Source organism: Diplodia seriata (assembly GCF_021436955.1).
Source record: "Diplodia seriata strain FDS-637 chromosome Unknown scaffold_4, whole genome shotgun sequence".
In the NCBI taxonomy this organism is placed as follows: domain Eukaryota; kingdom Fungi; phylum Ascomycota; class Dothideomycetes; order Botryosphaeriales; family Botryosphaeriaceae; genus Diplodia; species Diplodia seriata.
The window spans coordinates 182,940-210,704 of NW_027117311.1; the positions used below are offsets into that span (position 1 = coordinate 182,940).

The 27,765-nt window shown below is 54.0% G+C and overlaps 4 protein-coding genes and 1 non-coding gene across 5 annotated transcripts; 3 read left to right on the plus strand and 2 right to left on the minus strand.

Moving 5' to 3' along the window:
* Window positions 1-13,738: 13,738 nt before the first annotated feature.
* SLS55_003916 (uncharacterized protein) lies at window positions 13,739-15,058 on the minus strand (the record flags this gene model as incomplete). Its single annotated transcript, XM_066775380.1, has 1 exon — window positions 13,739-15,058. One exon carries the CDS (start codon window positions 15,056-15,058, stop codon window positions 13,739-13,741), a length of 1,320 nt encoding a protein of 439 aa, XP_066633261.1.
* Window positions 15,059-17,691: 2,633 nt separating this feature from the next.
* On the minus strand, window positions 17,692-19,362 carry SLS55_003917 (uncharacterized protein; the record flags this gene model as incomplete). The annotated part of the gene is made up of 3 exons (XM_066775381.1): window positions 17,692-18,484; window positions 18,545-18,941; window positions 19,143-19,362. The coding sequence occupies 3 exons, from the start codon at window positions 19,360-19,362 to the stop codon at window positions 17,692-17,694; spliced, it is 1,410 nt and encodes a 469-aa protein (XP_066633262.1).
* Window positions 19,363-20,292: 930 nt separating this feature from the next.
* SLS55_003918 (uncharacterized protein) lies at window positions 20,293-20,969 on the plus strand (the record flags this gene model as incomplete). Its single annotated transcript, XM_066775382.1, has 3 exons — window positions 20,293-20,346; window positions 20,402-20,707; window positions 20,790-20,969. The coding sequence occupies 3 exons, from the start codon at window positions 20,293-20,295 to the stop codon at window positions 20,967-20,969; spliced, it is 540 nt and encodes a 179-aa protein (XP_066633263.1).
* A 607-nt stretch (window positions 20,970-21,576) lies between these two features.
* On the plus strand, window positions 21,577-21,682 carry SLS55_003919. The gene has a single exon. It is a non-coding gene; the product is annotated as a tRNA-Ile (tRNA).
* An 810-nt stretch (window positions 21,683-22,492) lies between these two features.
* SLS55_003920 (uncharacterized protein) lies at window positions 22,493-22,921 on the plus strand (the record flags this gene model as incomplete). Its single annotated transcript, XM_066775383.1, has 2 exons — window positions 22,493-22,620; window positions 22,645-22,921. 2 exons carry the CDS (start codon window positions 22,493-22,495, stop codon window positions 22,919-22,921), a joined length of 405 nt encoding a protein of 134 aa, XP_066633264.1.
* Between the last annotated feature and the right edge of the window lie 4,844 nt (window positions 22,922-27,765).

Consider the following 27,765-nt stretch of genomic DNA (forward strand, 5'->3'; position numbering starts at 1 on the left):
TGATTCTGGAGAATTGGACGGATGGGGATACCTGGGAGGCGATGATGGAGGTGGTGGTGGGTTAGTATGATCTATCACGAATGACTGGATCGAGCTTACAGCCGCTTTCAACGCTGCTTCTAAGGTAGCATTTAGCTTTGACCTATACACCCTTGTTAGTCTGAGCTGCCTCGCCTTCAAATCATTTATGGGAGCCGCATGTTTTCTCCGGCTACTTTTCGGCAACTTCCAAGGATGACGGTCATTTGCTTGCCTCCAAACCCGTCTGTATCTGGCGTAACATCTGAATCAAATGACACCTCAATGACGCTCCCTGGCGCAAATCATGTTGCACCAGTGGGATCAAGTAGCCGACCTTCTGAGTGGTAGAAGAATTGGTTGGACTAACGGATGATAAGCATCACAACAGTTACTTCTCCCATGGGATAAAGCTAGAAAGTCATACAGATCTGAATCTAGACGATCAGCTAGCTTGAAAGCGTGCGGGCCCGAGTACTTCGACATATATGGGCCTCGTTTTGCGTCGAGGTTTTAGTAATGTGGGGCTAATATTGCTTTTAAGGCAAAGACATTATGGAAGTTACTAGTAAGGATATGTATTTTCCTCATTTATATTATCTGTCACATATTGCAGATGGAAGACAGAGTGGAGTGCGTTGGCGGTCAAAGTAAGACAAACCAACCCGGCCAGACCTTTGCTTGAATAAGAAAACATGCCAAGCGGACTCTCGTTGATGTGATATCGTATTGCCAATCACACCTATTCGTAGTAGGCTTAGCTGTTTAGAGAAAATCCCTTACACGTTAACACCCCCCTAGCTTGTTAGTAGAACTCGGGCCCTCTAAGCTCATGACGTACACAAATTCTCTTGGCCTACGCGGTCCTTGCTTACTATACACCAGAACGTCCATCAAATGTGACTTCCAGACTTTCAATGAGGAGCGTATATAAATGCACTTACCTGCATGCCATTTCCACCGACACCAACAAGCACCTACCTCATCACAGGAACACTCCGCACATCATGAAGTCTTCCATAATTGCTTTCGTCCTCTTCGTTTCCTCGGCCCTCGGACGCCCATATCCCCATCAGGCCCTCAACGCCCGCGCCTTGATCGGTACATCTACCACCACCACCACCACCCTTCCCATCCCCACCCCCATCTCCGCCAAAATCCCCGTCATCGACACCACCACCCTCCACGCCCATTCAACCGCCACCTCTGCGTCCACGGCGGCGAAGTGCAGGAACGGCGCCTCTCCGGGGTGGTACTGCGTCCTCCGGTCCCTGGTGGCAGACGTGCAAGACCTGGCAAACAGCACCACGCCATCCATCGCCCTCGCCCCGGACGATCCCGCGGCGGTCGCGGCGTTTGCGGACTTAGTTCGCGAGATCCGGCGGGGCGTGTTGGACGACGACGACGACGACGTCTTGATGCTCGACCGCGGCGACGGCGGCGCTGTGCATGATGAGGACGTCGCGGTTGGATAGGCGGAAGGCGAAGGGGGCGGCGGAGGGCGAGGGTGATGCCTGCCTTGGCGCGCGCGGTGGGCGGGTTGGTGCCGGCGAGAAGGAGTGTGGTGAGGGCTGAGGTGGATGGGGCGGTGGCGAAGGTGCGTCGGATCTCATCGGGGTGGGACGCGGTATGTTGATTTTCTTGACTTGGTTTGTGGATGGCGCGCCGTTGGTTCCGTGGGCTTTGCGGGTTACCTTTCGGGACTGGCTGGTGTCACTTCGACGGCGGAAATACCTGGAAGGGCGCATGATCTTGACATTGAGTTTAGTGTGGTGTTTTACTCTTTTTTAAGCAGGCGAGGTGGATGGCTTGGGGCGTGCGGTTGGCAGATTGGTTTTATCGCGGGAGGAGTGCGTCGAAGAGCTGATGGAAGTCTCGGTTTGTCCGATCGCCACCCGTCGTTTTTGCATGGTCGATGACTTAGTTGCGGTGTCGTGGTTGCCTAGACGGGAAATGTTGGCGATGGTCCTACGTGGTACTTTTCGAGACGACATGCAATGTACTTCTTTTGCTCTTTCCCCTTCGAACTTATAGTGATTCTATACCTGCTTGCAGCCTTAAAAGGTCACTTTTATTCATAAAGGCTGCGGAGTCTACGGGGGAACAGCTCGCGAAATTACCCGGAGAAAGCATGCGCGATGACGGCCAGAAGGCTCTTGGTAATGCATCTAGGCTTGGTGGAAGTTCCACACGAGACATTGGCGATTTTGCAGAAAGACGCTATCGATTTATACCTTTAATTACCATCGGAAGACCAGTGCATTGGGAAGGGCTCTGTTGAGCAGGCATGTCGAAGCGCCGACTCCGGGTAGTGGGAAGGTGGTATGATTGCATGAATTTCGATGTACTCATATTCAAAAGAAAACAAGTGGCATGGGAAGTCAACCTGTGAATTTAGTTGGATCAGCAATGACTGCTCGGCAATGGGTTAAGCCGATGGCTATTCTCTTTCCCGCTTTCCTGCCCCGCATTACGCATCCCACCTCCGATTGCCGCTGTGCCCCGCCATTTGACGTGATCACAGCCAGTGTACTATTTCTCTATCTCAACTTCAACGCTCCATCCAACGCCAACGGATGCCATTAATAGTTCCACACACCCGCCATTTCCTTCAACCGCATCAATCTCTCCATCCAAAGCCACGCCTCTGGAGAACCGCCACACCCATTTCCCGCATCCAAAGCCCCAACCACAGGTTCCGCTCTACCCTCACCATGTCTCCCACCCCGCCCCCCGCGCCCATCAAAATGGCCATCCTGGACGACTACCAGCGCCTCTCCACCCCCCACTTCACCTCCTTCGCGCCCTCGGAGCTCCAAATCGACACCTACACCGACACGCTCCCGCCAGACGCGACCGACGCCCTCATCGCGCGCCTGCACCCCTACACCATCATCTCCACCATGCGCGAACGCACGCCCCTGCCTGCCTCCATCATCCAGTCCCTCCCCAACCTGCGCCTCATCCTCACGACAGGCACCCGCAACGCCAGCCTCGCCCTCCCCGCCTGCGCCGCCCGCGCCATCCCCGTCGCAGGCACGCCGTCCGACGCGGGGCCCGGCGCGGACAAGGCCTTCAGCAAGACGACGCAGCACGCGTGGGCGCTCGTGCTCGCGCTGGCCGACAACGTCGCGCGCGACGACGCCGCGCTGAAGACCGCTTCGTCGGAAAAGGGGGGATTGGCATCGTCGTGGCAGCCGCCGCCAGCCGCCCCCCTCAACGTCTTCCTCGCCGGCAAGACGTTCGCAGTGCTCGGGCTGGGCAAACTCGGCGCCGCCGCCGCGCGCGTCGCGGTGCTGGGGTTCGGGATGCGCGTGGTGGCGTGGAGCGCGTCGCTGACGCAAGACGGCGCGGACGCGCGGGCGGCGGAAGCCGGGTTGCCGCGGGGCGCGTTCGAGGTGGTCGCGAGCAAGAAGGAGGCGTGCGCGCGGGGGGACGTGGTGAGTTTGCATTACGTGTTGTCGGAGCGGTCGAGGGGGATGGTGGGGAGGGAGGAGCTGGGGGCGATGAAGAGGGGGGCGGTGCTGGTGAATACGGCCCGCGGCGGCTTGGTGGATGAGGAGGCGTTGTGGGAGTGTCTTGTGGAGGGCGGGATTAGGGGGGCGGGGCTGGATGTTTTTTGGGAGGAGCCGCTTGGGGTGGGGAGTCGGTGGCGGACGGAGAGGTGGGGGGAGGGGGGCAGGGCGCAGGTGGTGTTGACGCCGCATACGGGGTATATGTTTGAGGAGACGATGGATGTTTGGTGGCGGGAGACGGCGAGGAATGTGAGGAGGTGGCTGGATGGCGAGGAGCTGGCGAATCGGCTGGTTTGAGACGTGTATACAATGTTCGCTTTCGATCACGCTCCGGGCTGTATTCGTTTGTGAAAGCGTCAGGGCTGAAACCATTCTGACAACGCAAGGCGCACAAGCGAGACTCGGCTAGTATTGCCACTTCGAAGCTCCGCCTCTGGACGCCTTGCACCATGCTGTGTAACGCCAGTAGGCAGCAATATCAGCCTTGCTCGTTCAACAACCCCGCAGTTCTTCCACTCTCGACACTCACGCCTAACCCTCGAGCAAGTGTTGGCAAAACCATATGAAATCTCAGTGGTATTTGATCTTGCACTACACCGCTCAAGCTTTGCTCCAGGGCCGCTATATCATTCCTTTCCACGTATAGCGGTATCAAGACGTTCAGCACGCCTCTTTCCACGCCACTGGTGCTGAAGGAACGAATTTTACTCCACTTGACAACTGTAAGTACTTAAACAGCTCCTCTGATTTCCAGAAAGCTTATACCGCAGGTAGGCCAAATGAGATGAACCTGCGCGATATCTTCTCCCGCGGCAGCAATGAGCGTTCTGAACCGAGCAAGGTTTGCTCAAAATGTCGAATTTATTTCATGGACCATGTACTGAACGCTGGTCCTGATTTCCTTTTCCGTCGTCGGATGATTTACCGCAGACATACCACATTCTACGGCACGCTAAACGAGGTTTCGGCCAGGCTCGACTGCCCTTTCTGCCAATTTATGGTCAGAATCCTTGTCATGATGCCTGTTTATGAGGATTTGGGAGACACTGGTCATGTTTATCTCGCGGATCGATATCACGGCAATTTCGGAGTATACCTTTCTGGCCCGGGTACTCATTGCAACCAGGGCATGCGGTCTGCTCGGTTCTGCCTTTCCCAGCAGCCATCATTAGCTACTGAGAAACTGACCAACAACACAAATGACACATCGACCTGTTCTGCTCTCAGTATCAGATCCTGGATCCAAGAGTGTGATGCGGCTCGCAGTGGACGTAACGGCACCAGTCACGAGAGATGTCGCGGCGACGGCGAAGAGGCAGATCCACCTTTTCAATTGACTCTTATCGACGTGCGCCGCAGATGTCTTGTCAAAGGAGATACAGGCTTTGAGTATGTTGCTCTAAGCTACGTCTGGGGAAAAAACGCCAAGTTTTTGCGAACGACAAAGAGCAATCTTGCTCAACTATCACAAGAGGGTTCGTTATCGCGGCTTTCAGGGGTCCCGACTCTCATCGACGATACCATCGAGCTTGTGAAAGCCATCGGAAAAACCTATCTATGGGTGGACTCTCTGTGCCTGATACAGGATGATTCCGATGCCAAGTACGCCGGCATCCGGCAAATGCATTTGATATACGCGCGATCGTACCTTACAGTAATCGCCGCCTGCGCACAAAACGCTCATTCTTCGCTCGCCGGGTTTCGAAGAGGGACCAGGGCGCCCCTCTTTTCGGAAACAGTCAATGGTCGAAGATTGGAACGAGACATGTCTGACACGCATGCAGAGTTTGAGGAGTCTGTGTACAATTCCCGTGCATGGACAATGCAAGAGCGCATGCTATCGTCCCGATGCCTGTTGTTTACCACAAACGGCATTTACTTTCGTTGCTCCACTGCTTCGGCCGCTGAACCGCATGACCCACACGCGCGTTCATTATTCTTCGCACTGAGCACACGGCTCTTCTATCGCGATCATGAGAGATATCGACGGGAAAACGCTTCACCCAATTTGCACTCATCTCCTTTTTCCAACTTGGATTATCGTTCAGAGTTTACGACATACTCTGGACTGGTGCATCTCTACACGAAGAGACATCTGTCCTACGACTCGGATATATTAAACGCCTTCAGTGCTCTGCAGTCTGCCATGGAAAAAGATCATGGAAGTCCTTTCATCTTCGGAATGCCTCTGATCACATTTGGCATGGCGCTGCTTTGGATCCCTTCAACACCAACACCAACCAAACGCAGCGCAACTGAGGTGATTATCAGCCGAAGTCATTGTGACTTATTTCCTACCTGGTCTTGGATTGGATGGAAAACAGAGATCGACTGGTTATACCCATTCGTCGAGCGTCCTCATAGCCATACAGATTACCACTTCCAGGACCTGGTTGGATTTTCCAATAAGCTCAAGATCGAAACAGAGATGCCAGTAGACGTCCTTTCTCTGCCAGAGAGCCATGTTCTAGGAATCGAGGATCCGATTCTCTACTCATCCGTAGCTTGGCTGCGCTTTAGCGCCGAGTCAGTCAAAGTCAAATCGTTTTCGTGCTTTAAACCGCCGCCTTCCCCGTCGAACATCTCGCCTAAAAATAGGTACGAATCCAAGCGAGGGGCCATATGGGCCGTGGGGTTGGAAGCGATACGAGCTCACCCAGACCTCGAACTCATCGCAATTTCGTCTTTCAATGTACGGGAGGGCGTCGATGTTTATGGACTTCCTTGGTTACGCAATATCATCGACCTGGAGTATTTCAACGGTACCCCAATCTTGAACTGCTTGGTTATCAAATGGTTCGGGGAGATTGCAGAAAGGGTAGGAATCGCACAGATCGAGTCGAGTACGTGGAGGGATGTTGGTCCTGTCGTGAAAACCATCACGCTTCGCTAAGTTGGACTTCGCCTTCTATATTGTACATTTCTTATGTTAATGACAGTACTATAGCGTTCTCATGGGGGGGTTTCTTTGCGCGTCACTATCAATTCGGATATTCTCTTTGATATTTGTGTTCAGATACATACTATTCGAATGACAAAAATACAATGCTTGAAAGACCGTTCCTATGTACGGCCCATGGCGCGCTTATGCTGCCAGTCCTAATTCTCGTCTTCGTCACGGTTGAAAACGCACTGCATCTCCCCACACACCATCAGCACCGCACACTCATCCGCCAACAACCCCCACACAACAAAATCCACCCACCCACCCACTCACTCACTTACTTACTCACCGTAACCGCCTCCCTCGCAGAACAGCGCCCTATCCCCAACCCCTCGGCCCCCACATCTGGCGCTGCCGAGCGAGTGGTTAAGGTGGTGGAAGGAGAGGTCGCCGGCGGTGGGTTTGGCGATGTAGGGGCGAGGCTGCGGCAGTAGCTGTTGCAGTTGCTCGTTTGCCGTCACACCGCATTTTCCTGCCCGATTGCTGACTTGTTGTGGTGCGCTCAGCTGGCTGTGCCGCTTCAGCCTCCGCCGCTCCACTTGTTGTGCCGCTCCACTTGCTGTGCCGCATCAGCGGCTGCTGGTTTTAGGTTCCGTCACGGCGCGTATTTCACTGGCGACTATCTACCAGCGCCAAATGGATTGCTGAAACGTCTAGGATAGCAAACTATAAATGATCAATATATTTGTCGTTGTTTTAAGGGGTATTTATAGCCGCACAATCTTCCCTTACAATTTTCTTCCACCCGCCAATCCACCTACCAACTTGCCCTGCGCTTCTTTCTAGCTCTTTCATCCAAAAGGTATCCAGCATTCCCATTGTTCACTTAGACAAACACCCACCGCCGCTAACGCAAACCCAGCTTTTGCACCCGGCCACCCAGCACTCCCACACGTACCATGGACCTCATCCCCGCCCAACCCCTGGGCCCCGACTCCTCCTCCTCCTCCTCAACCATCCACACAGCCCTGACACCCCCCTCAACCTCCTTCTCCATCCACCCCGCCCACGCCCCCGCCCAACCGCACTTCTCCCCAACCCCCCACCCCGGCGCTACCGTCCTCATCAAAGCCGTGCTCTCCAGCCAAGCCATCACGCTCCGCGGCGGGCGCATCATCCTCTCCGCGCCGGACGGCCGCGCGTCGCTGTGGGAGGTCGTGGAGTCGAACGGGTGGCTCGGCTTCCGCAGCGCCGTGTCGGGGGCGTTTCTGGGGCGCGACTGGAACCTGGACTTGTGCTGCGCCGCGGGTTGGCACCAGGGGTGGGAGAGGTTTCGCGTAAGGGAGAAGCCTGATAGAGGCGGCTGCGTGCTGTTGATGGATCATTGGTGGTCGCTGAGGCATGTGGGGGTGAAGGGGGAGAGGTTGGCGGTGGTGGAGAATTGGGAGGTGGATGAGGTGGTTTGGGAGTTTGGGGAGGTGGAGGTTTAGGGGCAGAGGGGGAGGGGGAGTTTGGAGGGGTTGGGTTGGAGGGGACTTGTTGTTTTGTGTCTGTTTGTGCGTCCTTTTTTTGGCCTGAAGCAGTTGAGGGGTATATGTGAAATGATCTCAAACTTTCCGCAGTTTGCATATCTCCCAGGCACACTTTGGCGGTGTCGAATAGCGTAGCAGTGGTCAGTGTTGGTTCCGCAGGAACTAAGTAGTGGTGGCGAAAATGGAAAGCAGTCAAGCTGGTGTACTTAGAAAGTAGGGCCAAGAATGACCCTCGAAAAGCCCAGCGGCTGAAGTATACACCCTCAGAATTGAAAGTGGATTGTCATAAGTCAATTGAAAGGGCAGTTCTATCACGCTTCAGGGCAAGATTCACGGGAACAAAAACCTAAATTTAACCATACATAGAAGCATAAGGAACGCCATGACACCTATTCCAACTCAGCCAAACCTGTAGTGATGCATACCCCGCCAGTAGACCTGAACACTCGCCCCACTTCAAGTCAACCCCTTCCACACAGTTCCCAGCTGACTCATTCGAAACTCGCTGATCCTGACACAGTGCGCCAGCAGAGACTCCCCATAGCGCCGCTTCAGCTCCCCTTCAATAGGTACTTCCATTCCTCCAACACCTGACCAAAGCCCGTATGTCCTCTCCCTTGTGCTCAGATCCGCTGAACCGTTGAGAGCCTTCTGGCTGGTGAAGCGGCTGCAGAGAAGCCATGCAACAATTTCTGGGAATCGCTTTGCTGCTCCCACGCCATCCCAGACGGTCCCGTCTTTATCGTAGGATATTGCAGCTCCGCGGCGGACGAGCAATTTGACGGAGGAGATCCGGCCGGCGGCGCAGGCGGCGTAGAGAGGTGTGCCTTCGTGCTCTTCGTGGTATTCGATGTCGGCGCCGTATTGGAGCAGGATTTCCAACATTTCGGGCTTGTCGGCGAATACGACAATGTGAAGAGCGCTGACAAAACCGAAGCATCTCGCTTGCTCGAGTGTCGGGAAGGGAAAAGAGGAGGGCGAGGCGCGGCGCATGAGCTTCCGCAGCAATGACGGCTTCTGTTCTCGGACCACTGCATCTAGTCCAACACGGGAAAGGTCGTTGGCGTGGTCAAATGCCAAGGCCGAGTTGAGTGCCAGTGATGCAACGCCCGGATTCTTGCTACCAAGAGCGAATCGCAGTGGCGAGAAACCATAATAGTCCAGAGTTGGACGATTTCCTTTGTTGAGGACAAAAGCCAGGAGATCGGCTGATGAAGAGCAAGCGTGGTTCAAGACGTCCTGCCCGAAAAAGTCTCGAAGTGAAAGGTTTGCTCCATGCTCGTAGAGCTTCTGAAGCGTCTCGGGGTCACCTACTTCTGTAACTTTCATTGCCGCTGTTGCGAGGTAGTTATCTCGTGCATCGACATCGGCACCGTGCTGGATGAGAATGTTTACAACCCCCGAGAATCCTCGCGCGGCTGCGTAATGAAGTGGTGTTTTGCATGTCTTGCTGGGTACATCTACGCCTGCGCCGTACTGGAGTAGTAGCTTCGTAGACATTTCGTCGCCTTGATGAGCAGCTAGACATAACGCTGTGAAGCTTTCAAACACCTCCTCGAAGGTCGTGCCCATATTAGTATTGAACCTTCCTTTGTCAAACCACAGAAGGTCCACTGCTCGTAGCCGACCATCCACTATACTACCAGAAGGGAGGGCCTCGAGGTTTGATTCATATGGACACCCAGTTGGCGAAGCTTCGATGGCTGGTTGCGGCTCCAAGGTATCGTTGAGATCCATTCGAGCGCTGCTCTGACCAGTGTATGTTTTAATGTAGGCAAGAAGTGTCTCTAAACACAGGTGGCTCCGGAAACATACTGCAGCAAAGACCAGATTTTCTTGATAGAAAAGTTGAGGTCGAGGCGTGTGTTCGAGCGCCAATTCAAACATCTCTTTGTTGTTGTATTTCAATGCCAGGAGGATGGGAGTAAACCCTGAATCAGGCCAATCACCGCAAAGTTGACCAGTGACTGGGAAGCCGTGCCCCACGAGGTACTTCACCATATCCAAGTCGTTTCGAGCGAATGCAGGACAACAGGGGGTGCAAGTCTCGCAATTTGAATGGAGATACTTCGGCCTGATACCTTGTTCAACGATCTGCTTGCAGAGATCGAAGTCCCCTCGCTCAATAGAAACCGTTAATGCGGTGTTCATGTTTTGCTCAAAGGACAGTCTCTTGCCTTCGAAAATGTGAGTGATGGTATATCATATTTTGACAGATCAGTGACGTACCTCGGCTGTTGAAATCATGATTTTGAAGAACTCGTGCGGTGCTTTCGTGAGATCCGATGAGTGCGTATCCATATGGAGTGATATTGTCGTTGTCAGGAGCGTATGATGCATTGAGTTTGAGAAGCACATCTACCGCCTCTTCCATTCCGTATCTCGCAGCGTAATGAAGCGGCGTCCTGCCTGCGGAGGCTGAAGCACCCACCTCTACGTCTGCCGAAGCCAGTATTTTGATGATCTCAACCTCTCCTGATTCTGCGGCAAGATGCAAAGCTGTCTCGCCTGCATCATTCGAAGACCGTGGGTCTGCCCCTATCGAGAGGAGGTATTTCAAACCCTCGACATTACCGAGGTACGCCATGATCTGCAACGATGTCTCTCCACTCTTCGTACGGCAATCGACATTGGTGAATATACGCTGTTCGAAGAGATACCGCAAGACATCTGCTGCTCCTCCTGGATTGCAGGCTGCCATATGCCAGCAAGTACAACCCGAGATTGTCAGCGTGGCATTCAACCTATTACCCAAGCTCGCTGTAACGGTCTTCTTGCATAGTTCGTCTAGAACGGCAACGTCTTCGAGGATCTGGAGAATGTTTGAATCTCCACAAATGACCGCCAAGTGGGCCGCAGTAGAACCGTACTTGTCCTGAGCCGATGTATCTGCTCCAGCACGGACAAGGTAACGCACAACCTCTGTCTTGTACGAGACCTTGATGAAGATTGCAGAAAGGAGTGGAGTGTGGTTTTCGTGGTCTTTGAGTTCCATGTCTAGACCTTCATGTATGAGCATCTCCATGAGGTCTAACTTCGAGTCGGAGGCGAAGTTGGTAGAGCACAAATTGTGAAGGAGGTTGCGTCCAGTCCTGGGGTGTGGCTTTTTAGGAGCATCTTTGTTGCTTTTCTCAAGGAGAGCCCTGAACACTTCTTTCGGGCTGCAGACGAGGGATGCACAGTCGAGAGCCGAGTTGAAGCCTTTCTCTGGAAGACGACAGGCTGGATCAACAGACTTTGCTAGTAACTTCTCGATCAAAGTCGTTTTCCCTGCTTCCACAGCCCAATACAGGATTCTTGCTCCAAGAGACGTGTTTGAGAGCTCATTGTCATCTTTCGTATGATCCAACATAATGCAAAGTAGATGACTGAGCATTGGAGCATAATGGCCCGTTGATCCCACCTTTGACTGCGCTTCGAAGAGTGTTTGGATGGGTGACATTCCGGATGAAAGTTTTGCGGTGACGTCAGCTCCCAAGGTGATCAAGGTTCGCAAGACCTCAGAGTCCTCCTTCTCTTTCGGTACTTGAGAGCAACAGAAGAGCTCCAGTGCTGTTCTCCTGTTACAATCTTTGAGGCTGATCGTTTCGCTCGTGCCCAGTTCCTTGACGATGGCGCAAAACAGACCTGAATCCAGATCTGTACGTTGGTTCCTGTATCTCTCAGAGAGAAGTACGTGGAGGGGCGTTTGCCCATTCTCATTGGTTTCAGTCACACTGATGCCCATGTGAGAAAGGTAACAAATTTTGTGTTGCATGTTTTGCAGGTTGTCTCTGCACACCTTTGACGAAAGTTTCTTCGCGTAGTAGTGCATGACGGAAGATCCGTCATTACTCTTAACATGAAGATCTATGCCACTTTCGATGAAGGTTTGAAAGTCCGACAAGTCCAGGAGGATCGCGAAGTGCACGGATCTGTAGCCCTCCTCAGTCCTTGTGTCGAGTGATGTCATATGCTGAAACAGTACAAGCATCGAATCCCTCGAGTCAGCTTCAGCGGCACTGAGAAATGGGGACAATCCTCTGGGGTCTGCTGTTGAAAGGTTGTCGGTAACTTTTGGATCTCGTTGAAGCAGGACTTCGAGCGCTGCAACATTGTTCTCAACCGCAGCTAAATGCCAAACCGTTCTCCCTCCATTGTCGACTTTGGCGAGATTGGCGTCTTTACCATGTAGCAGTTTGAGCACTTCCACGCTTGTGCTATAGACGCATTCGTGTAGCGCAGTTCTTCCATTGTCATCTTCAGCTTCCACGTTTGCTCCGCGTGCTATTAGTAGGCTTGCTGCACCCACTGAACCGTGGCGAGAAGCCAGATGGAGCATCCTTTTTCCTTTGTCCAAGAAAGTACCGCTCACGCACTCAGGTGAAGCCTTGAGTAGATCATCCAGGACATCCACCCTATCATGGATTACCGCTTGAGCAATTGACATCGATGTCTCGCGATCGCCTTTCCCTTGTAGGTTGATTGTCGGGCTCAGATCCGGAAACTTCTTAGACAGTTCCAGTGTCTTAGCCAATTTGTCTATTCGGGACTTTAGACTTGGATCGAGCTGTTTTGTTTCAACGGAATCAATAACCTCTTGGGCAACATCGAAATTCCCATGCGACACTTCATCCTCCAGATTGCGAAGACAACGGCTATTGAGGCAAGCTGACATCCCTGGGAACAGCTCAAATAGCTTATTAGGGCTGCGCTTATGCAAAATGCAGATCTCTAGCGCGTTGTAATGTTCGCCACTGTGGTGCCTGTACGACAAGGTGGGATCTGCTTTGGAAACAGACAGGGGCTCCAGTACTGTGCTTTCTTCAGTCTTTCCGTCCGCCCAGAATTCCAAGTCCCGCAGTTGGCCAAAGATAGCTCCAGACCCCAGCAATGCGCAATGCAACGGCGTTCCAATCATACTCGACTGGTTGACATCGACTTTCTCCTCCAACAGCCACTTTACCACCCATTCGAGTTGATTCATTGCGGCCAGATGAAGCGGGCTGATGCCATTGGTTGTCACTGCCGACGTCATTGTGGGGAAATACACTTGATGTAACCAACTATTAGCTATGGCAGCATGTTGAGCCCAGTTGAGGAACTGTAAGGACTTTCGTGGATGGAACAGGATTTGAGCCTGCTCTCTTATGACTTGATCGTTCCAGTGCTTGGAGGCGTAATGTGTCCATCCGTGGCTTGCATGGAAGTGAAAAGGGTGCTTTGATCTAAAGAATGCGCTCCATTCCTTATAGTCTTGAAACGGGAAACGGCTGAAATCTTTACAATTCAGGTATGCCAAGCATATCTTGGACATGTACTCGGTGGCTTTCTGTGGACCTGCGTAGAAGAATGCCAACTCCCGATGTCCCTTCAAGGCATCCGAACACAAGTACTCCTGTACTGTGAAATGTGCCAACTCCAAACCCCACCCACCCTTCCGAAGAAGACTGCTGCAGTGCTTCAGAATGTCCTCTTCGTCGGGTCTTGAGTCTGCGTCCAGATGAGTGGTCGATTCATCTACTGAGAGCGCCTCGCAGAGTTGGTCGATGAAAAGCGGTCGGACCGCGCAATTAATGGTCCAAAAGAGAGTATCTCGCACAATCCTTTGCGTGCTTGACGGCTGGCTCGCCACACGGCCTAGGATGCGCTCGTACGTTGAGTTCAAATCAGGCGGCAAACTGGCCAATGCCTCACGACGAGCTCTGTCATGCGGTAATGTGCAAAGGTAGTCAATCTGGCAGGCAACCCAGCGAAACCTGTCCGAAGATGAATCAGCTAATGTCATGTATTGCCGGCATGCTTTATACTCACATCCCATCAGCGCCATGAATCAGCCTCTCCATTATCTCATTCTTCAATGCAGGGTTCTTGATGCGAAGTTTCTTCTTCCGAATTCTAGCTTCAATTTCTTCGGCTACGAAGATCTTGAGGTCTTCACTGTGGGCTGCAATGGGAATGTGCATGGAGTCTTCCAGTATTATCCTGATGTCGAGTTCATCACGGCTGAAGAAAGCCGTCCGGATGTTGCTGAGGGTGCCATCATTAAGACCGGCCAGGGATTCCATGACCTCCGTTCGGTTGTTTCCACATTCGTCCAATGCATCGACAACGATTGAGACCTCGTCAAAGGAATTTCTCATGTCCTGGATGAGTCCAACTAATATGGAAGCCTTGGGTGCTGATGGCGGCTTGTCGGGAGGATGACAAGCGGTGTAGTAATCCTGCAGAAGTGCGAAATTGCGCTGAGATTCATCTTGCCGAGCGAGCTGGCAAGCAATTGCACCCAAGATGTTGGGAAGCTGTTGACGCTGTTCATCTTTGTAGTCGCAGTAGAAGTAAGCGATCGCCTTCTCGGGAGTACTCTGCCGCATCATTTCGTCGATAAGGACAGACGCAAGGACAGTTTTGCCAGCGCCGGGAATGCCGGAGAGCCAGAGCCTTGACCCAGAAGTGCTGGCCCAGGCGAGGTAGTTCTCGTTGGATAGTATCCATAGGCTAGTCTGACGGTGTCGAAGGCCTTTGCTGGTCTCATGGTTCGTCGATGGATCCACGGCTCCGAAGAATGCCAAGACTTTTCTGCGCTCCTCGCCCATTGTAATCCGTGTCGCAAGCTCCCGTTGCCTGTCAAGCTTATCTTGAATATCATTGATCCCTTTGCGAAGGTCATCTTGGCCGGATAGAAGTTGCTGAAGATGAGTGATACTGTCGGCCGAGAGAGCAACAGTGATTAGGCGTTGATGGCGGGTAATCTCTGCGATCAGCTCCATTGTCTCCGCGGACGTAAAAGGCCATTTGAGCTTCTTCATGAAAGACCGAACTTTGTTGTCGCCTGCATCTGCCGGGTCAGCCTCGCGAGTGCTCCGCTCAATTTTGAACAAGACCTGCTGGCATGATATGACGTGGTGAAGTTGAAAGGCTGAATCGACAGGGCCTGTCTCAAGCTCGATGGCAACCAGAGACAGACTCTGCAAGAGGCCTGCAAGCGTTCGGATCTCGTTGGCAAGTGTTTGAATGCTGGACTCGGCTCCTTTGGCGGCTTTTGCGAATTTGTATATGCGGCTGAACATGAGCCCAGTGATGTTGAGCAGGCCGGCGATGCCGCTTGCGACAGATAAAGGATCAGCCATCTTTGAAATTGTCGGTCGGGTCTGCGTATGAGCAGCGCAGCCCTCTGGCTGGCTGCGCAAGACCTCTGGGGCTTGGGTGCGCTCGACAGTGTGATTAGAGATAAGATGGGGAGGGAAATGAGAAAGGCGTAGATGGAGAGCTAGAGAAATGCACCGGGGGCTGTCGTGCCTATGAGAAAGTTTGGCTCAGCCTCGTCGTAAGAAGAATCCATGCTGAGTTCTAGGCTGCAAGGCAGACTCCTACCTATCAGCAAAGGTGGGGCGGAGGGCACATGAACAGTTCACCAATAGTATATCGGAGGCGTTGATACGTGTTGAGTAGGCTGACAGCCAGCACAGCTTCGCCAAGCCCCTCAAGGCGGACTCATGTTAACCATTCCAGCCTTGTACGTAATCTCAAGCATACCTTGCAAGCAACACTGCCAAGAGCGAAAAGAAAAAACCAATAATAATAGAGCAACAGACGGAAGACGCAAGGATTGCCTGGGATATGATGCTGAAACATGTGTAGAGTCTCTATGGAGCTTTGCGGGGTTCTCGCGTGCGATTGCTTGCATAACGTCTGGGCGCCAACGGGGTCTATCGAATCTTCGATTGTCAGCATTGCTGCATCCGCCTGGTTAGCCTTCATCAGAAACGCTGGAAATCTCATATCTACGCTCGGTACAAACGCCAATTTTTCGGATTCAGAACTCGAATTCGAACACAGTGTTTATGCCTGCAGTAAGTGAATTTAAAGGTACATATGGGATTGCGTCGACGGCCATGGTTACAGCCCCCACCAAAGCGACGGGATCCCCGCACTTTGTACTACCACACCGCCGAAAATGAGCAAAGTTTCGAGGGAATGGAAAGAAGTTCCGAAAGATTGCTCGCACCCGACGGTTTCGCTCCGCTGGTACTTCGCAATTAGTCCCGCTCACACAGTAGCCCATCCGCCTCTCCCACCTTTTACGCAACCCCTGAGTCACCCGTTCCACAGGCATCTCTTAGCACCAGCACGATAAATTGCACCAACGCCACCATTAACAGATTAACATATTACTTATTTGGCACTAGTGTCATCTGGGGGCAAGACTCAAGAGGCTGGATGAACCTTTGAAGGAAAACGCGTTCGTTCACCGAGGTGGGATTATGGGGGCAACGGAAGGGATATTACACAAGTGAAAACGGAGTGTAGGCCTACACTTCCATATGAAGCACGGGAAAAGCTCAGCAACTGTACTCGACGGCTAAGCTGATACCTCCTCCCGTCAGCCGTCGCCTGGAATGACTGTAAAGTGAAAATTCTCTACTTTCCACAACCTCTCTACCACACTATACACCTCAAGATCTAAGAAGAACCACAAGATATACCGCCCACCGACCTCCAGTACTTTCTCCCGCAAGCCCTCCACGCGCCAAAGCCATCTCGCCCAACCCACACAACCCTTAACCCCAAAAACACCAGCCCCACCCATCCCACCACCCCACCCAACCACAGCTCACGAGTCACCCCTCCCGCTCCACCCCCACCACCTTCGCCAAACCAAACCCAATCCGCCTGCACAACCCCACCCCACCCATACCCCCACCGCCCTGCATACGCCCTCCCGTCTGCGCCGCCCGATTCTCCTCCCACACGCCCAGCCCAGCCACACGTGCCGCCTACCCTCCGCCCCGCCCGCGCCACGCCCTCGGCTGCCCGCATCAGCAGCGAGCCCACGCCCCTCCCCCTCCCCCCTCCCCCTCCCCACACTCCCCTGCGCCGCCGCCGCCGTGACATACAGCTGCTGCACCTCAAGCGTCGCTGCGGGCGGGGGCGAGGTGCGTGACGGCGATGCATGGCTCGGCGGCGTTGGTGTTGGAGGTGCGTGTCAGGAGGGCGGAGCCGAGGAGGTTTGCTTGTTGTTGTTGTTGTTCTTCTTCGTCTTCGTCCTCGGCGGCGTGCATCGGCGGGGTGGTGCTGCTGCTGCCGTCGTCGTCGTCGTCGTCGTCGTCGTTGTCGTCGTTGGTGGTGGCGACGAGGCGGCAGGACGAACGCGGCGCGGTGGAGACGAGCGTCGTTTTGGTCGGGGTCGGCGAGGTCGGCGAGGTCGGCGGTGATGCTCCTTTTCTGGCCAGTCGGGAGGGATCTTATAAGGAAATGACGCCTCAATCGGCCAAGAGGTAATGACAGAACGACGAGCCCGAATTACAGCTGAAAGTAGAGAGAACTCGGCCTTCGTGACTGTCTGCTTGGGAGTAGTGTTGTAAGCCTGCGGTTTAGACCCAAAACGGAGTAGCCGACGGTGACTAGTCACCCATAGGGTAAGGCTGAAGAGCCGCCTTTTTTTGACAGCAGCTACGGTCCAATCACATCTTTCTCTTCTGCTCGGGCCGGCTATTATTCTGGTTCGGGATTGGACTGGAGAAAGTTTAGCGGTTTCAATGGTCGAGCTCATACGCCGTCGATACTCGTTTCCTGATCCGGCAATTGCATGCGATAAGAGGATCCAATCAGCATAACTGTATACAGGACGTCAATATGGATATTCTCTCAGAGATCACAGTAACGCGCAAACTGAGAACTTGCAACGATCGTGCACCTCCTCGCATTCCACGCCGTCTCTCCATTCTTTTCCTACGAGATACACCCCACTTCCCTCACCAATCTACCTCGTCGGCCACCTCCCACCCACCTTCCCCGCCAGGCCAGCCCTCTCCACAACCTCCTTTCCCCTCCTGCTAGCCTCCCGCCAAACACTCTCTTCATCCATCGACACCAACGCTCCACCTCTCACGACCTCCTTCCCATCCACAACCACCAGCTCCACATCTCGCCCCGTGCACGTATACACCACTGCGCTCACCGCACTGTACCACGGCTGCAGCTCGACCTTCCTCATGTCCAGCGCCACGAAATCCGCCTTCTTCCCTTCCTCCAAGCTGCCGACCACTTCCTCCAACCCCAGCGCCCTCGCACCGTTAATCGTTGCCATCTCGAGGACCGTCTCGGCCGGGACCAGGGTCGGATCGGCGCCGTGGTGGGCGGACGCGGGCTTGTGCACGATGGCGGCGAGCCGCATTTCCTGCAGGAGGTCGCAGGTGTTGTTGCAGGGGGCGCCGTCGGTGCCGAGGGCGACGTTTGCGCCGGCGGCGAGCAGGTCGGGGACGCGGCAGAGGCCCGACGCGAGCTTGGCGTTGGACGACGGGCAGTGGGCGACGTGCGTGCCGGACGCGGCGACGGCGCGGATGTCGGCGGCGTCGAGGTGCACCATGTGCACGAGGACGGTGCGCGGGGAGAGCAGCGCGACGGAGGCGCAGTACGACGACGGCGTGTTGTGCGGGGGCGTGCGCGAGGCGAAGAAGGCGCGGTCGGCGGCGACTTCGGCGCAGTGCATGGTGATGGGGATGGCGTGCTGCTGCGAGAGCGCGGCCATTTCGCGGAAGAGGTCGTCGCTGACGCTGTGGGGGTGCGTTTGTGAGCAAGCTTTGATGGAAGGGGTTTGCGTGGGAGCTGCTCACCCTCCGGGCGTCCTTGCTCCGAACCACACTTTGATCCTGCCGTTCGCCTTGCCGTCCCACTTCTCCCACATCTTCAGCGTGCCGAGAAGGCTCGTTTCGCGGTCTTCGATCAGGCCTGGGTGCATGGCCCACTTGGGGTCTGCGGCGTAGGTACCGACGTTCATGACAATCTTGCCCAGGCAACCGCGGATGCCGCTCTCCTCGACGGCGCGGCACAAGCCGTCGAAGCCGTAGCGGTCGGCGAACATGCTTTCCAGGAAACAGGTGGTGCCAGACTTCAGCATTTCGGCAATGCTGAGGCGGGCGGCGGCGTAACCATCGTCGGCGGTGAAGTTGCCTTGCAACACCCAGATGCGTTCGCACAGCCAGGAGACAAGTTCAAGATCGTCGGCAGCTCCTGAGCGCGGTGTGGTCAGATCAAGGGCCTGTAAGATGCATTTCCAAGCTCTTTCACGGCGCCAGTTGCGCTGTTTTCATCTGAACCACGTGTGCAGAAAACAAAATCAGAGACAGGAAGTGAGGAAAGTGGCGCATTTTGTTGAGGAAAGCCAAGGGTGAGATATTAGAGATAAGGTGGTGACAAAGGATGAGTAAGTACCTCTGAGTAGGGTTTGGGCGGTGTGCATGTGAGTGTTAATCAAGCCCGGAATGACGATCCGACCAGTCAGGTCCGTCCGCTCCTCGCCGGGGTACTTGCTAATCAGCACATGGGACTTGTCTATATCAGCGATAGTATCGCCCCGCACGAGAATTGCGCCGTCCAGGATAATCTCACGCGCCGCGTTGACGGTGATAAGCGTTGCATGCGCGTAGAGCATCTCGGGCGGGGAAGGGCGAGCTGGAATAATGCACTGCGCGTCCAGAGGACGAGGGCCGGGCGAAGATATCTCCAAGTCGCGGCGGCCATCTCCGGCATGCCGTTCGGGGCGACGCGAGCCTTGACAACAGTGGTTGACTGAGGCTTGAGTGAGCACAGGCTCAGCGGCCGGAAGCGGCCCGAGAGGTGATCGGGCGCATCGCTATCAAGCGAGGACGATTGCGGCTTATTGGGCGTGGCGATAAAGAGCGTCGGGACTGGAACTGGACTGTCCGCGGGGAAGCGCGGGGACTGCGCGTCTTAAGTCGGCAGGTGCGCCGCAGTGCGGCTGCGCGCATCGTCGCAGCAGCATCAGCAGCAGCAGTGGTGCGATGGCTGGGACCGGGGCCTCGCGTTCCTGAGCGGGACTGCGCCGACAGTGGGCGAGTGGTTTTTTGAGTTCGATGGTGCTGCAGCTGCGGGAAACGGGGCGAGGATGATGGAAAGCGTGAGGGCTAGCTGCGGCTCGATGGGGACGGGATTGGCAGCCGTCACGCGGGCCTGGGCAGGTGTGGCAGGCTGGCACCCGAGTCATGGCGGTGAAAAGGCCGGGTGCACCTACGTAATATGCCCCAGCCAATTGCGTCCACACCACCGTTGCACCACCACGATCGATCCGCACTCGTACATATTGCTCCCTGCCGCCCGCACTACCAGATCTTCCCTTCCCATTCCCGCTGCCTGCGAAGGCCAGCCGCCACCGCCATCCCCGCTGCTCCGCTCTCCAGGCTGCAACGTGCACGCCACCGACCCCAACAGAACACCCACCACCGTCTGCCACAATGACCCGGCGGATCGTCTACGGCATTGGCCTGTGGCTCACGCTGGCCGGTACGTCCATGTCGCTGCCTGCCAGCACCGCTCCCGCTGACGCTCCGCCACAGCGACCGCCATGACCATTGCCAGCATCGTCCAGCCGCGCTGGCTTGCCTACGACGTCGAAGGCGTAAGTCTGAAGCTTGTCTCAACGCCTCGCGCGTCCCTGCTTACAAGCTCCGCAGCACGGCAAACATGGCAAGTCCGTCCAGGTGTCGTACGGCCTGCACACGCTCTGCGACTCGGTCACGGGCAGCTGTCGCGACTTCCCCCTGCAAGAAGACTGCCGTGGCGACTCGTGGTCCTTCTGCAGCCGCTGGCGCACCGTCGGCTTCCTCATGTCCTTCGCCGTTGTCATCGAGCTCGCCGTGCTCATCGGATACGCTGTCGTTTTGCTGGGCGGCAAGCAGAAGCGCGACCAGGGCTGGAAGATGATTTCCAGCCTGCTCATGGTCGCCGGCGCCACCTCCTGCGCCTCCATGGCCATCGTGGTACGTGTTGGGCATGGGCTGGGACGGAAGAGATTTTCCTTGTGGGGTGATGCTCGTGCGTGCGCTAACCGGCAACCTCCAGGCCTTCCTCTTCGACCACGACGACCGCTTCTTCCCGCCGGGCTGGCGCCTCGACAGCTCGTGGATCCTCTGCACCGTCAGCTGGTCCATCACCATCCTGACGGCCTGCGGCCTCGTCGGCGCTGCCATCGTGCTCCCCGAGGAGGGCGACTACGAGCTGATACCCGAGGGCAGGATGTAAACCACCTGAACAACACCCGCACGCGTTTCATAGACATGGGACGGAGTAGTTGGTTCCGCGGAGCGCGAAGTGGACTGGCTTCCACGCTCGCGAGCTCTTGTGCTTAGCGCGCATCTCTCTTGGCTGCAAATCTGCGACGTCTTCAGTTTCTTGCTGCCGTTAATGTCATCACGTCCCCCGGCATGCTCGCACATTGTTTTCCACGACATATCCCACAAAGCATCACTCTTGGTTGGCTTTTGGTCCCTTGCAGTACAGCACAGCACGCACATCGTTTTCTGTTCCGTCCTCTCATTACCCGGGAAATCTCAGAATGCCAACAAAAGACGCCATCATAGCGGACATCAACGCTGCGTCAACAAACCACAATTATCATGAACATATCGCTCTATTTATTCCGTGTGTTGCTCTCTCGTCTAACTAACTACCCCATCCGTGCTCCTTCCTATCCTGGTCCGAGCTTTGAGCTCTGACCCACGACAAAATTTTCCTTTACTCACACGACCGCTTTCTTCGAACGTCTGATTTCTGACGTGCAAGATATAAACGCGACTGTCTGAGCAGACCTCAACAATCAGGAGTCACAGTAGTGACTGCTGGTCTCAGAGGTCGCTTAGCTCAGTTGGTTAGAGCGTGGTGCTAATATTGGCAGTCCTCCCAGAGGGCTTAAAGAGTTAACGCCAAGGTCGCGAGTTCGACCCTCGTAGTGACCATCACATCCTCTTCTTTTGCCTCCTGGATGTCTGGGAGGGTTCCCTTTTTGCCGCCGGGCCAGGAGGTACGAGAGTAGGACACTGCAACCTTGATAGGAGCCATAATGTTTGTGGACAAGAGTCTGAACACATCCCCTTTTGTCCGAGGATGCTGTCGAACGTGCAGTTCTCACGAGGACCCACCAAGGCCATTAGGTAAGTTGTCGTTGTGCACTGTTTTGGCTACAGGAGGAACCGGATGCTTTGTACACCTACGTTTCGATATCACCCACGTAGAAGACAGCGTGCCGGAATGCTTATCTTTACGTTCCTGTGGCTACTACGCTCTCAAATGTAAAGCAGTACGTGTGGGCGAAAGTCCGAAAAGTACGTATAGCGATTTCGCCCTGACAGGTACCTCTGGTATAAAGCGCCAATCATTTCCTTAGCGGTTCGTTTCAGTTATCCAATAACAAGGTCAACACTTCAACATAACAATGGCATCGGTACCATGATCGACGTACCCTCCGTCAACACACATAACCTACAGTACTTCGGTCGTCATCTCCTTGTGATCGAAAGCTCGGTTGCGGCCTATCAGATTACAGCAAAAGAATGAATACGTAGGGCTCTGCGGTGATGGAACAGCCGGTCACTCAGCCCCCGCTCAGCAAGTCCCGGCATGTGTTCCCAAACTGACCCACAACAGGGCAATACAGTGGCCAGCCGTCGGCTTACTCTGCAGCCTCGCGGTGCTGATGGTTGTGTGGGCAGATGTGCGCTTTCAACCATGACGAAGACGAGAAACAGCACAGGCAGCACAAGCGCGCCATGGGCCTCAGCACCAGCTGGACGCCGCTGGTCGTCGACCCCTGCTCCATCTTCAACGTCGAGGAAGACGAGGGCTTTATGCGTGGCATCCGTGCCCCCAAGCGCGAGGAACGCCAACAGGTTCGCCGGTGAGAATGGGCTGCGTATTAGAGCACGGATTTCTTTAAGGCGCGCTTGATGCAGATCGCGCTGGTGTACATCACCAAGGAGCGGCAAGATTCGATAAGGTCGATCGACGACGTGTGTGCCGCCTTTGAGAAGGACACGCGGGAGCGCATGGAAGACACGTCGTACTGGCGCGGCGTGGTCGACGGCACCCTCATTCAAGTGCACAAGCTCTCCCGGAGCCTGGGGATCCTCGGGCAGTCGATCAGGAATGTCGTTGAAGACAGAGAGAACGTGCACATGGACTACGGCGTGTGGACATAAGCTTACGGTGGCCCAGATTATTGATCTCTCGCAGACCAGGGCCTCACTCTATGCGAACTAGCTGGGAGACAATGTGAAATGGCTCTCATACATCTCCATCATCTTCTTACCTCTTGGCTTTTGCACAGCGCTATGGTCTATGAACTATGACCTTCATTCCAAGCACGAGTTAGCACGAGTTCATTATCGCGGTCACTCTCTCTTTTCCGGCGACTTTTCTGCTTTTGCTGTTTCTACTTTTGAAGCATTACAGTGTTTCTGTTAACCATTAAACAAGTTAAAAACTCTTCTGAGGCAGTGAAATCCTTCGATACACGCACCTTCCCATCATCCATGTATTTTGAATCGCAAATAAACCCATGAGGGAACATTAATTAGAGAGTAATTCAAGATAATAAAGAAAGATATGTAGCTCGCCTATCCTTCCGTTCTCTGACTACTATGATCAGAAGAGCCCTAATCAACGTCTCACTCATCTCGATATTGTCAGCCATGGCCCGAATTTCAGTATCTTAGTAATCACAGCGAACCTTATTGCGCCAACCACACCGGTGCTCAGTATCCACGGCGACGCTCAGAAAAGCAGTTATAAAATTCTTACGAGCCTTTGAAGCAGGCAAACCATCAGCTCAGTGGGGATACAAAGCTAATATATGCGGAATATAACCCGCTAAGTACATTAGAGGGGTCGACATGTTCAAATATCTCCCAAAGGCAGCCCTGAAGATCGTGCATCGCTCTCACCTTTGACGAGTATACAGAATTACAACTTATAGAAAAGGAAATGTCATTATCTATATGATCGTTACTATGATAGGGGTTTCCAACTCCCCGGAACGATACCTCTCCACATCAAACCGGTAGAATCTAACAAGACCAAGACGCACATGCGCACCATGAACCACATCCGATCGCCCAAGAATGAGGTAGTACATCGTGCCCCACGGTTCTCTCGCAATCGGAAGTAACTCAACAAAGACACTATTTAGTTCTCGCCGACCAGCTATCGCACATGCAGGTTTCCTTCGTGCAGTCTTCACCCCAGAGAATATTGGGGTCATACAGAGACATTCCTCCACGTCAGTGTCCATGCAAGGGTAGTCTTGAACTAGACCGTTCAATGGTTTTAGAAGATAATCAGGCCTTTGAAACGATAGACGAGCAACGGTAATTTTTCCCCGGAGCGTGATGTAACCACCTTTTGTCTGACCAAACGGGTTAAGTCCGACCGCCGCGCACTCAGCATGCAAGACCCTTGCGTCGCTTGTTCGAGCCTGTGCTTCCTCAGATATGTAGAATCCCACTCCCCCATTGATTGACGCCCAAGACCAGCTCGGGGAGCCTTCGCTGGCGGGCATGGGCGACGGCGGATTTCCAACGCCAGTGTTGAAATCAGTGAGCCAAAGAAGAGCATGTGGAAGTGTCTCCTTCCAAATTCCTGCAAGATAAGTCCAGCCGGAGGCTTGATGAACAGCGCTTGCAATCCCACTGAAAGCCGGTAGCTTGTCGGTACCCCTGGTAACGCGCCTTGATGAATATATGCATAATAGATTCGACCACCCCTTAAGCCGACACCAGTAGGCTCTATACTCTCGCTTAGAGCAAGAGAGTTGTTCTTGCCTCTCATTGTGCTGACTAGTTAGAATGCGGCGAAATTGCTTCGAAAGCCCCGTATTAGATAGAGGCAATACCTCTTGGCCTTGAATGTCCTGCTGAGTCTCCACTGTTGATATACATTCCCACAGGAGGCCACCGGCTAGATAATGGATAGTTCGCTTTGACAATGCCGACTCTTGAAAAGTCCATCCTCGTTTCACTAATGGATTGGCGTCACTAGGGAACATGTCGATGGTGCTCTGGATCCTTTTGCAAGAAATGGTATGGGAATCAACCGTTTCACTAATGGTCTGGTACTTTTGGGGTAGCCGACCCAAAAAGGGGATCGAAGGGTCCTTGGATAAGTCCGCCGCAATGGTGAAATAAGCTCCTTCGTAGTATTGTGCCATCTTCGAGGACTCTGTTTCCCAGTCTGCTTAATTAGCCTTGAGCGGCGATTCGACACTAATGAGTCCTGCGATATCAAGAATTGGGGTCTTACCTATGACATCGTCCTGCACGATACACAGCGCATCAATCCAGATGAAGTCGACCTCAAGCTTTTGCGCCACTGTTACAGCATCCTTGAATACCGGAGGTAGATCTTCCCACAGAACCCCTGATTTCATCCTCTCCAGATTCGAGGAAAGCGTTTTGAAGTGCTTCTCTGGTTCACGACCCCAGCAGTAAGACAGTGCAGCGTACTTCCCGGATTCTCCATGGGTTTCAATGAGCCTGAACGGGTGTGGTCTGATACGAAGTAAACGGCGAGGTAGCGGCGATAAGTGTTTATTTTCGCAGTCCACATGGTCCCGTTTTCCGGCCGTGCAGTCCGCAATACAGCTCCGGATGAAGCTGAAAGACTCTTCGCTGTTATTCGATTCTTGGTCGTACGACGGAGGGCTCGAATTACCGAAAAACCGAGTCTGAGGAAGACTTGCTTCTGTGCAACCGAATCAGCTGATAGCGATAGAAGACTACGAGATCATAATATACCTGAAGCATTGTAAACGCGGAAAGCCCTATGATCTTCCTGAAAGTTTTTGCGGTATGTCAGGTGGACTGGTAGGTTCTCCTTTATATCGTAGGAAAGATACCCAGTGCTCAAAGATTGGGCTTCCATCAATCGTCTTAAGAGGCCGCAAATCTGGCAACCGGATCCCGTGGTCATCATGAGTTGATCAACTGATATGATAGCTCTTGAACTGCGAGCAAGAGTAGAGTCCCTGTCGGGCCAGAGATGTTTACAAGTGAAACAGGTTTCTTGTACGTCCATTTTTGTTGCGTAACTCGAAAGATTGCAGTGGCTCTGGAGAAGTTGAACAAGCGAAGCCCCACCTACTTATACCTATAAACTGGAGCGGGGCTGTGCGGCTGAGCCTTCAGGCTTACCCACGTGCCCTCCACAATCCGCAACTCCAGAGACCAAATGGCCATTTGCTGAGCCTGAAATTCATAGCTTGCGGAAATTATACGGACAGGGGGAAAATACCTATCTACAAATCATTATTGACCTACCTCAGTTTATTCGCCGCACGGTCACGTGTGTCCAAGTGCTTTTTGTCACCATTTGTCCGAATTATTCAGCCGTGGGCAATAAGTCTAGAACGCGATGCTGCATGATACGGCGGCGATCGATCGCTTGGCCAATCATGAGCTCACCGCGCCAACTCTGACCGAGCTACGCAGTTTTCTGCCTTCAATTTTAAACAAAACATTTCTTCTTCCTTTAGCTTACATGTTTTCATCTCTCAAGCGGGTTTCGGAGCCCCAGGCCAGATCTCCACGCCACTCTGCTGTTTCTCTTTGCTTCGGTGTTCCATCAGCTCTTTTCTTATAGATTCTTGGAAGTGTAGTGGTTCCTGCTTTCGTGTTCGTGGAAAGCATCGTCAATCGATCAATTGGTATCTTACTCTTTCCTTGTCGGGATGGAATTCTCCGTTTACGTAAACGCCCGAGTCCAATTCGCTGGGCTCCGACGCAGAGTTCCTTGTCCTCCTCCAGAACCTGCTTGTAGAACTCGCACAAATCGTTGAACTTCTTGTCGGTTGTATTCTTATGGCGATACACTTCGTTCTCGATCCTGGTTGTTGTCGCCGTAACAGGGATCATCTGTTGAATGTGGAAGAAGTGTTCCCTACAGCCACACATTCAGCAGCGCCGTCCCTCTTTGCATCATATCGAATGAACTTACGTAACCGTGACCGACATACGCGGGGGAAAAAAGGTAATCGACCTTTTAAACGTCCCATCCTCCTCATCCTTATTCACAATCGTATGCTCCAAGCAGCCCCTCTTCGACTCCACCGTATACTTTCCACATTCGACACGCCCTCAATCAGCGGATGCGGCTTCTCGTCCGCCTTGGATATAAATACCAGGCGCTATGTTGCGTGCATTGTGAAGCGTGGGGTCGCGGGTTTACATCGTGGGGTTCTGTTCTATCTACTTTATCTATTCTATCTATCCGTTTCCGCTTTACTCTACTTAACCCCAACTTTACACGGAAACTATCAATAATACTCGGAGATGATGTCCAAGAGATCCACCAGGTCCCTCTCCACACAGAACAGGGAATTCGATCTGCAACGACTCCTTCTAGCCTCTCACACGTCAATCAATCCTAATGCCGTCCGATCCTCCATACCAAGAGCCACAGTGGGTACCCAAGAAATTTAGCTTCATCAGCATATTCGGTGAGATGCACTGCACTACCTGCCTACGTTCCTACATCAAACAAGTTCCTCACGATATCCACCGCATCAAGCAAAAGGTGCCGCTTCCGCGCAACAGCATCCATCCATCGTACAGCCACCCCCATCGCCCCCGCCCTCTCCCTCAAAACCTATGCACCCGATCCCTCCCGAACCCCAACTCCGCCAACACCCCGCCCCCGCCCCCCCTCCCCTTCCCAACCAACATCTCCTCCATCCCAGGCGGCCCACACACAAACACCATCTCACTCTGCCCCTCCCCCGCCCCCGCCCCCTCCCTCCTCTCCACGCCCAACTCCCTCAACAGCTCCTTCGACACACACCCCTCCCTCCACCCCTCCTTCAACCCCCCCTCCCCCTTATCCCCCACCACATGCACGACCCTCACCCTCCCCCCCGCCCTCTCCACCAGCCCCTCCCACACCCCCTCCACCACATCCCCCTTCTTCCCCACCCCCACCACGACATCCACCCGCGTCTCATCCCCCTCCCCCTCCACAATCCCCGCTACCAGCTGCGCGACCGGCGTCACGC